This window comes from Sorghum bicolor, chromosome 3 (genome assembly GCF_000003195.3).
Source record: "Sorghum bicolor cultivar BTx623 chromosome 3, Sorghum_bicolor_NCBIv3, whole genome shotgun sequence".
NCBI lineage: Eukaryota > Viridiplantae > Streptophyta > Magnoliopsida > Poales > Poaceae > Sorghum > Sorghum bicolor.
The window spans coordinates 6,115,759-6,126,801 of NC_012872.2; the positions used below are offsets into that span (position 1 = coordinate 6,115,759).

The 11,043-nt window shown below is 44.9% G+C and overlaps 1 protein-coding gene across 1 annotated transcript; it reads left to right on the forward strand.

Moving 5' to 3' along the window:
* On the forward strand, positions 7,066-9,651 carry LOC8073303 (G-type lectin S-receptor-like serine/threonine-protein kinase LECRK2). The gene has a single exon (XM_021456077.1). The coding sequence runs from the start codon at positions 7,066-7,068 to the stop codon at positions 9,649-9,651; it is 2,586 nt and encodes an 861-aa protein (XP_021311752.1).

Consider the following 11,043-nt stretch of genomic DNA (forward strand, 5'->3'; position numbering starts at 1 on the left):
AGTAGAGCTAAAAATGGCAAAATGTGATCATTGCTCTAGCGCATGTCTTACTGCATATATGTTGTCAACTGAAACAACTGATCATTGTTGTAGCATGTGATTATATATGCAAATTGGTGTAACAACTGAAGCACATGCATGTGAGGATTGAAGTCTCTTTTGGGTCTGTTTGTTTATCATATATGAGTGTAAAAGGGAAAAGTAAAATGACAGGGAAATTTACCTCCTTAAGATAATAAATGCTTGAGAAGGCACCAACTGCAGTTATTTGCAAGAGCAATGATCACAGCTGAAGGTGTATTAGCATATGTTGTGGATGTATGCAGCCACCTGCAATATTAGAAATGTACCCTCTTTAGATATGAAATGTTTGAGTCTCTATAGCAGCGATGATTCATAGCATACTCTATGCTCCACATCGACATATTGATTATGGATCAAAACATTTAAAAAAATGACTGTATTGAAAGATTAAGCATATGCATTTCAATTTTCCAAAGACTACAGCCTACAGGTTCATACTACAATACAGTTCCTGTAGAAATTTAATTATATGTAAATGTAAGAAATTAAAGCAGCCTCTAGCTCAAACTATGTCTTTGTGGCAACCAGGCTGCACAGATGAGAGAAATACAAGATGTAGCAGTTCAGAAACCCAATTGAATTTGGGATTCCTAACTGAGCGTCCATCCAATTTCATTCATAATTTCACTTATACTGCTGCCATACCAAACAGAGGCACCCAACTATCACTGCAAGTACGGCTGTACGGGAGACCAGAGGTAGGCAACCTAGGAGAAGGAGAACCTGGTGACGACCTCGATGCCCGTGGAGACCCTGGCGAGCTCGCAAGTCGCAAGGTAGGACGACGAGGCTGGCAGAGGTCTGGATGCGCCGCCTATTGACCGAGTCAGGCGGCCTCCGCAGCTAGCTTCTTCGAAGATGCCGTTGGTGAAGGAGATCGTGATGGAGATGGCGTTGGAGCAGAGCGTAGTGTCTCATCTCACCTTCTTCTTCCTCGCCGCCGCCCTTGTTCGGTTCTCGCTCTCACACGCGGCGGGGCGCCGATTCTACGACGACCGCCGCGGCGGCCTCCTTCATGGGCTTCGTTGGCAGCCAGTGCGTAATTGGGCCTGCAAAAATCATTCACGGCCCATTCGATTCCTACAAGGACAAGTGCACTGCAGTAGTGGGCTGAAACGGCTGACCTCTGGAGAGACTTCAAGTTGGAGATGCAAAAATCAATCTGAGATTTATTTGGTTTTAGCTGAAACAGAGAAGAACTACTAGTTCTTCAGATCTGTAGCACTTTCATTTTTATTTGACAAACATTATCCAATCATAGAGTAACTAGGCTTAAAAGATTTATCTCGTGATTTACAGGTAAACTGTGCAATTAGTTTTTATTTTCGTCTATATTTAATACTCCATGCATGTAGCGTAAGATTCGATGTGGCGGAGAATCTTGAAAAGATTTTGGTTTTTGGGTGAACTAAACAAGGGCCTTGTTTAGTTCACCCCAAAATCCAAAAAGTTTTCAAGATTCTCTGTCACATCGAATCTTGCGGCACATGTATGAAGCATTAAGTATAGACGAAAACCAAAACTAATCACATAGTTTGACTGTAAATCACGAGATGAATCTTTTGAGTCTAGTTAGTTCATGATTGGATAATATTTGTCAAATAAAAAGGAAAGTGCTACAGTACCAAAATCCGAAATAATTTCGGAACTAAACAAGGCCAAGGCCCTAGTTACAACACATGGTGCGGATGTCCCGGATATCTTTCCAGATGAATCTGTCTACAATTAATCACCTGAGAAAAGTTCGTTTATCATATGATGTTCTCAATATTTGGGCTTTCCCAGTATCTGGTCATTGTGCAACCTCTATTCCTTTTCGGAGTTTGCATGCTGTTCTGTGATACGAATCATATATAGTTATTTTTGGATTCTCCTTTTCCTAACCCAAGTTCTTTTTGTGGCCCATAGATAAACCTATTATAGGCTTATAACCACAGAATATGAGAATCTCTGTAACATCCATTTCTTTTTAGCTACCTGACATAATGTAACTTTGGTTAATACATTTATGTTTCTTTTTAAAAATGTTAGGATTACTCTTTTTATTTATCTATTCTATGTTTAACAACAGCCAACCTATCTATCCTTAAATGCTAGTACTCTTCTTACAGCATCAGAGCAGAGCTGAATAGCTGATGTAGGATATGATGGTTATACTCAAAAGTCAAAACCTTCAATCACTCAGAGACTCTGCAGAACCATGCTCTTGTTCTGACAGGACAAGGCAAAAAATTGTTGTTCAATCTTTCCATTTTGTATACGAACAAAGGGGTACTGTGTTACATAAGTTTAGTTGATGCTTGTGATTATGGTCTTATTTTAAGCCATCAAATAATCTTGTTTTGGCCTCACAGTCACAGACATGGAAGAATCTATGCTACAGAAATGTTAAACATTATCTACAATTAGCAGCTCCACAAATTTGTTGAAATGTATATGCCTCCCTTTTGTTACAGTTCCCAGTATGTCTATGTACAGAACCAGAGCGTATACTGCCAAATTTAGCTCACATGCACCTAAGCTGGTGCATATCATGTTCACAGCTTCCACCAGCAGGCCAGATGACAGAATTACTTGTGTTCTTCAGATTAGTGGTGCAGGCGCAGTAGTCAATATTGGTTCAGAACTACTGCAATATTTCGTACAAATAGACTGGACGATATGATGACCGCAATCTTGCATCCCTGTTCGGCTGCTCCTGCCCAACCAGTCTGCTAGCATCACACAATGCTCTTCCACTAGGCTTGGCTCTTTAATTTTGACTCAGCTCTGAGGACCAATGTGCTAGAGCCATCATATAGTGCCCCAAAATTGCGTTTGTTGACCACTGACATCAGAAAATGGCCGAATCCCCGTCTTCTCCTTCGTTCACCGCCAAACACGCCAGCTGGAGACAAATCTCTAGCTCTGCCCCTGCCAACTAGTATCAGACCAAGAATTTTTCACATCAGGTGCTATCGAGCAATTTCTTTTTGAGGAATCTGTAGGGAAGCCCCCATAGCTTATATTAGGGCCTTGTTTAGTTCCGAAAATTGAAAACTTTTCGGTACTGTAGCACTTTCGTTTGTTTGTGACAGATATTATCTAATCATGGACTAACTAGGATCAAAAGATTCGTCTCGTGATTTCCAGCTAAACTGTGTAATTAGTTTTTGTTTTCGTCTATATTTAATGTTTCATGCATGTGCCGTAAGATTCGATGTGACGAGGAATCTTGAAAACTTTTTGGTTTTCGAGGTGAACTAAACAAGGCCTAGATTCAAAAGAAACCACCAAAGTACAGTAGTTCAAGATACAAAGAGAGAAACAAAAATAAAGAAAGATATAGCAGATTACACTAGATTTTGTATGCATTGATCAAAGGTTGCTGAGAGCCTTGACTTTACTCTAAAAGAGAGCAACGACAGCTCCTTGATGAAGAGAAACTTGCAGTCCATAGCTCACTCTGAACCTGACTGGTGAGGCTTGTTTAGAAAACCAAAAAAACTAAGGTTTTAAGATTTCTCATCACATCGAATCTTGCGGTATATACACGAAACATTAAATATAGTCAAAAACTAAAATTAATTACACAGTTTGTCTGTAAATCACAAGATGAGGCCTTGTTTAGTTGGCAAAAATTTTGGATTTTAGGTATTGTAGCACTTTCGTTTGTTTGTGTCAAATATCGTCCAATCATAGACTAATTAGGGTCTTTAGGGTTTAGGGTTTAGGGTTTTAGATGAGGCCTTGTTTGGATTTTAGATGAGGCCTTGTTTAGTTGGCAAAGATTCATCTCGCGATTTACAGTCAAACTGTGTAATTAGTTTTTGTTTTCGTCTAAATTTTATACTTTATACATGTGCCTTAAGATTCGATGTGACGGAGAATCTTGAAATTTTTTGGGAACTAAACAAAGTCTGAATCTTTTAAGCCTAATTAGTATATGATTGGACACTAAAAAATTTTGGGAACTAAACAAGACCTGAGTCGACCCGAAGTCCCCTTTCCTGTGGAGAAGTATGTAGCCCAATCATGGCCCAACTAAGTTCGAATGCAGTGGCCATGGCCCATGGCCCATCAAGTGATGTTCTAGAGGTTGCAGATAATGTGGGCCGTATTGGGCTTATTTTGTGATCTACATAAGGTTTTTTTCCCGTTTTTGGAATTTCTAGAGATTTCTGGAAAATTGATGCTGATGTTGATTTATTGTGAAAGAAAAAACTATTGAAGTAGTTGTTGATTTTAGTTGATAAACTCAAACGAGCAAATTGATTGCATCAAGAAGGGTAAACACATTCGCAAAAATGATAAGGGTACGCACAGTACACAACGCAGATGTTCATGTGGTTACTCACCCAACGCAGGATTCAGTTCTGAACCAATCTACACCGCAAGGATGTGCTCTCTAATGCTATCTGTGAAGTGTGCAATGAGCATGATGAAACCCCTGAACACATCATGGGTGGATGCCTTCTAAGCACGGAGTTCTAGCAGAGGGTTGGCCTTAGCGCCATGACTGACACTCGATGAACAACATTCACACCCTAAGCCCGCCATCTGAATTCTCAGCTTTCATTGCTCTCTCCTGTTGGCAGTTTTGAAAGACGAGGAATGCGGCAATATTCAGAAATGAAACCCAAACAATCGATCAGGTTATAGTTGCTTGTAGAGCAACGGCCCAGCAATGGCGTTGCAGGTTCCCCAGGAAGAATCAACAGATAGCTGATCAATGGTGCCAATTCCTTGAGATATATAGCTAGAACCTGACACCGGTTGCGGATGTATTGCTTTAAGTTTTTTGTTTTCGTTTTCATCACCAACTGGGTGATGTTAACCAATGAGTCAGTCCTCTAAGTCTTTGTAAACTTTACACGCTATTTCAGACCATAATATAATAAAATTCAGGTGGGGATTGTCCTCCCATTGACTATAAATGTTTGAGCTATGGGAAATTTTGAAACTGTGCATGAAGTCTGTGTGAAAAAAAGTGTTACGTCTCAGAAATTCTAAGCTGAATTTTAGGCCTTAGAAATTACATGTAGACGGAGCACACTTGGTCAGAAAATTTCTCTGAATTTCTGATCGGTTGAAATATAGAAAACACTTATATTTTGTAAAAAAATTTAGTGAACTTCTGTTTTGTCTAGGTTTTTAGTTAGACTTTTGAACACTTAAGACACTTGCTAGTAATTAGTTTTCGATTCCCCGTTATAGTATGCGTAACATTTGGTAGTAATTAGTTTTCTGTTCCCCTTTTATAGTCTGCATATGGCACACTTATTACAGAAAGTAAATTCAAAACATGCTAATCTATTGAAATAGACACATGTACCTCTCGGTTCCTAATCTATTGAAATATGATTCTATTCCACATGATTAAAGAGTGAACTCTCATTTATGATGACAAGTACATAAATTAACTTTCTTATACATAATAATCATATATTTTATTAAAGTAAACATTGCTCTCTTGTTCCGAATGTACTATATTTCACGACAACTTTTGAATAGCAGAATGCACTATATTTTAGAACCGAGTATGGCACACCTCTTATAGAAAGTAAATCCAAAACATGCTAACCACACCTTTATTAGGCCATGTTTGGTTCCTCTTGCTAAATTTTAGCTAGCTAAAATTATTTTAGCTACTCTTGAGTCACTAGTGGGACTAAACTATTTTAACTCCTTTTTAGTTAATGTGTTTGGAACTTTAGCTACTAAAGTGACTAAAATTTAGTTGGCTAAAATTTAGCAAGGAGAACATAACGGGGCCTTAGCTTCCAAAGCCGGAATGTTATTAGGTCAAACCCAGTCAGCGGTCATGGTCAAGCATACTCTAGTAGCATTTGGAAAGCATGATCTGTTCGCATTCATAAGCTAAAGTGACACTTTCCTTAGCTTGCTTTACTCGTTGGGCGGCATGACGCGTGCGCCGTGGCCCTCGGACAACGACGTAAGTCAGAAACCGCTACCGTATCAGTGGCGAAGCTAGAGCACATTAAAGGGGTGCACTTAGCTTATGGGTGCATAGACATCTTCTATAGAGGGTGCATATATGATGAAATTTTGGATCTAATCACTGTTTTTATAAATTTTGGGGGGTGCATTTGCACCCCCTAACTAACATGTAGCTTCGCCCCTGACCGGTATAGTTCATACTACACGGCGGAGAGCTCTGCAACCATGCATGCATGCATGCATCTTGGATATGATCTTGTTTTCTGCTTGAGACAAATTTAAAAGACCGGAGAAATTGCCAACTTGATGAGCGACATTTACCGTGTAATTTCATTGCTTTGTTTCGTGCGTCGTCATAGACTTGTAGGTTCTGGTGCTTTGCTATTATATAAGCTTTTCTTTTTTGATATGAAAAATTTTTCGACACCTAGCGGTAAATAAGAAATTTCAGAAATTTCTGACTAAATTTAAATAAATTTAAATTGATTTTTCAAAAAAAATAGCGTCAATTTATAAGAAAATTTTTTCTAATCTATCACTCATCATAAATTTATATAATATCAACGAAATAATATATTATATCAGCGGACTAACAGTGGGCGTGCTAGTGTCATGAAATATGTGAGTGAAAAAATTAAATAACTTTGAAGAAATTTAAGACTTTGATAAGAATAGAAGATATGGTGGGTCGTTTTATTGTGGTTTAGAATAATTTAAAATGAAAACATGAATTCAACTGAAAATTTTCACTGATATAAATTTTTTTTCAGACAGCGAAAAATGAGAAATTTTGAAAATTTCGTCAAAAAAGAAAACCTTATATAGTCGTCTCCGAGCACGGAAGGCATAAATAAGGTGGCGCTGTGGGTCTAACCTTCCGAGTTCCGATCCTAGCTCGATCATCGTATAGAGAGCAATTCTACTATTAGCATAGCCAGCAAGCTGATGTACGAGCCAGCAATGATCTCCGCTGTTCATCTCCTACACCTTTCCCTTTTCCTCCTTGCCATGCTTCTTCTACAGCCCTACGTTCTTGTAGCCATGTCAACAACAACCCGGAGCAGCTTAGCCGCCGGCGACAGCCTGACGCCACCCAACTACATCACCAGCCCCTCCGGCGACTTCGCCTTTGGTTTCCGCGCCCTCCTCGACTCCAACTCCTCCTTCCTCCTAGCGATATGGTTCCGATTCGATGCCGGGAGGAAGGTGGTGTGGTTCGCCGCAGACGCGGCGGGCTCAGGCTCCGCCGTGGTGGTTGCCGCCGGCCAGTCCGTCCTGAATCTCACCGCCGCCGGCCAGCTCTCCCTACTAGCAGCAGCTGCTAGCCCCAGCAATGCGGCCTTGTTGTGGAGCCCGTACACTGACCCTAGCCAGAACTACGGCTCCCTTCTCGCGCTGCGCGACACCGGCAACCTCCAGTTCCTCGCCGCCGACGGCACCACCGTCGTCTGGGAGAGCTTCGGACACCCCACGGACACTCTCCTCCCCGGGCAGGTCATGCCCCCTGGAACACTCCTACGGTCTAGGGCCTCGGACGACGACGACACGGACTACTCGTCTACCGGCCGCTTCATCCTCATCGTGCAGAACGATGGCAACATCGTCTGGTACAGGACGGACCTGCCAGGAGGTAGCAGCACCTCCAGCAACGCCTACTGGAGCACCCAGACTTGCTGCGTCGCCAATGGCAACACGACGCTCTTCTTCGACGCCGAGCTCGTCGGCCACCTCTACTACCAACTCACCGACGGCACCAGCCGGAACCTGACAGCCCCTCAGCGCGTTCCTGCTTCCGCCGCCGGCACCGGCAGTAGCTTCTTCTACCAGCACGCCACGCTCGACCCAGACGGCATCCTTCGTGTCTACATCCTCCCCAACAACACCGGCGGCCACGGCGGCGGCGGCAACGCCACCACATGGTCCGTCGTGAACCCGCCGGTACCAAGCGACGGCTGCCAAGCGGTGACCAACGGCCGGCGTGGCATGTGTGGACCAAACTCCTACTGTGTCTACGACGCCGACAACCGGCTCGACTGCGAGTGCCTAGCTGGCTACACCTTCTTGCACACGCAGTCTAGGTACCAGGGCTGTGCTCCAGCATTTCTTCAGGACACCTGCAACAACAATGATCACCGGCGGACGAAGAGCCATGCTTCTGAGTTCCAGCTCGTGGAGCTGCCCAACACGTACTGGGTGGACACGATATTCTACGAGCAGCACCAGTCCGTGACGGCGGCGCAGTGCCAGGACCTGTGCTTGCACAACTGTCACTGCGCAGCTGCCTTGTTCAATGGAAGTAGCAACAGCTGCTTGGAGGCTCCTATGCTCACAGCTGGGTGGCAGCAGAATGGCACGAGCATCAGCACACTGGTGAAGGTCCGGATCAGAGGACCCCCTGCTGTGATCCTGCCTTACGCAGTCATTGCTGGACTGGGCATGTTATTTCTGGTCACTGCTTGCATCCTCCTAGTGCATTGCTACATCACTAACAGGAATGCAAGAAACAGGAAGCATCTGAGCGCGACGGTCTTCACTCGCAAGGAGCTCCGGCGAGCGACCAACGGGTTCAGCAAGCTTCTTGGCCAGGGAGGATTTGGCAAGGTCTACCATGGCATCGTCAAGTCCCTAGAACCACACGATGTCGCCGTGAAGGAGCTCAGGAGCGGCGACGAGTACCAGGAGACGGAGTTCGAGAACGAGGTGCAGTCCATCGGCAGGATCCACCACAAGAACCTGGTCCGAATGGTCGGCTACTGCAAGGAAGGCGTGCACCGGATGCTCGTCTTCGAGTTCATGCCTGGAGGCTCCCTCGGCGACGTCCTCTTCAAGCCCTCCGGCGAGAGGCGGCCGTCCTGGAGCTGGCGCGCCGAGGCCGCCGTGGCCATCGCCAGAGGGTTGGAGTACCTGCACTACGGCTGCACAGCTCAGATCGTCCACTGCGACATCAAGCCCGACAACATCCTGCTGGATGACAGGCGAATCCCCAAGATAACGGACTTTGGGATCGCAAGGCTCCTCGACGGCGACAAGCTGAAGCAGACCATCACCCATGTCCGAGGCACGCTCGGGTACCTTGCGCCGGAGTGGTTCAGCAGCGAGAGGAAGGTGGACAGCAAGGTGGACGTGTTCAGCTTCGGCGTTGTTCTTCTGGAGATGATCTGCTGCAGGAAGCACCCACCACCACCACCACCACCGGCACCGGCACCGGCAGACGATGGTGGCCAGGATGGGCCGCGATGCAGCGACGACGACGATGACTCGGAGGAGGACATAGGCATGCCCGTGACGCTGAGAGCATGGGTGTCGGACCTGGTTAGGGAAGGCGAGGTTTGGCGCGCTGTGCAGGGAGACAAGGAGGCGCTGCAGGACCTGGAGAGGGTGGAGAGGTTCGCGCGCATTGCGAGCTGGTGCGTGCAGGGGGAACCATCGATGAGGCCAACGATGAGGAGCGTAGTGTGGATGATGGAGGGCGCCATGGAAGTGGATGTTCTATTACCAGCTGATGACCCTCCGGCTCCAAGAAGGGTTCATGACTTCTCTGCAGCGGCGGGTAGTAGTGGCACTCATGACGATAACTCCAACTCCAACTCCAGTAGTATATATATGACTGTGATTGAGGACTGTTGAAATATCTGGTGTGACAAGATGTTTTGTTAGCCAAGGGTTCATGACTTAGGTCTTGTTTGGATGTAGTCGGATTCGCATCAATTCATATGTGTTGGGGTGGATTGGAGTGGAACTTGAACTAAATTCCACTCCAATCCACTCCAACACATGTGGATTGAGGTGAATCCGACAACATCCAAACAAGGCCTTAGTTTGTTACGTTTCCGTTGGAGATATAGCCTTTGGGTTGTTGTAAACTTTTGTTGTAAGCTATATTAGATATGGATCTTTTATCTGTGAATCAACTTGTTGTACAAGAGATGTAAGCCACACTAGGGGTTGTTCCTAGCATTATATCAACACGAAGCCGTGAGCTTGAGAAGGCATGTCAATTTATTTTTTGTGTACTTTGATTTGTAAGGACTTAGCCAATCAACTCGTGCTTAAAAGTCCTATAATTTTATCTTACAAATGACTGGAAACATCGTTCTCCTAAGTTGGAGTGGGATATTTAACTTTTTACTATTATAACGGAGAGCACCTCTCCACATAGCACTCTTACAGTTGCTCATACATATTTGCCATCCTTAGTGAAGACTTCATAATATTAATCCATTTTTGTATACATGGCAGAACACCTAGGCATGACAACATGTCTGTCGGATGCAAACTGACGACTTTGTTACCCCTTTCTTCTTCGTCTGTCTCTTCCTCTCGCTTAAGCTCCAGCCATGCCCCGCAATGGTCAAGATATATCTCGGTTGTGTGTGGGCACAATGCCACGGACCACCCTTGGCCACATGGCGAGCACCCACGGGCGTAGCTAGCAGCTACCCGGCTTCTACTCCCGCCCCCTCTTGACGGTCGCCTCCTCACCTTGGCCTTGTCGGTGTCCATCTCCTACTGTCGGCACTCCTCCCTACAGAGTGGGGTGTCGCCCCTACATCATTATCATCCAAACGCGTGCACTGGAGAACTCAGAAACGAGGACGGTGGCTACTTGCCGACATTCCTTGACACTAGTCATGCTCCTGCGCGTAGAGCATGGCCGTCGTGGACCTGCAAGCCATGGCCCCCACTGTCTCGTGCCCAACTTCCCCTATGTCCCATCAGCTGCCACCATGGACCCGTTGTCGGCTATAGCAGGAGCTCAAGCAAGGAAGGGATAGAGAAAGAAGAAATAGATGAGGGGCAAAATTGTCATTTCTCGTGGCCAGTCCATGTTGTCAGGTCGAGTTAGCTTGCCACATCAGCAAAAATGGTAAGAATATAGCAAATGTGCTCTCTCTAATGGTAAATATGTATAAGTAATTGTAAAAGTGATGACTGAATAGGTGTTCTCCGTAATGATGGTAAAAAGTTAAATATCTCAATTGGACAATTGGTTGTCTGAAAGGAATTTGTTGAACGATT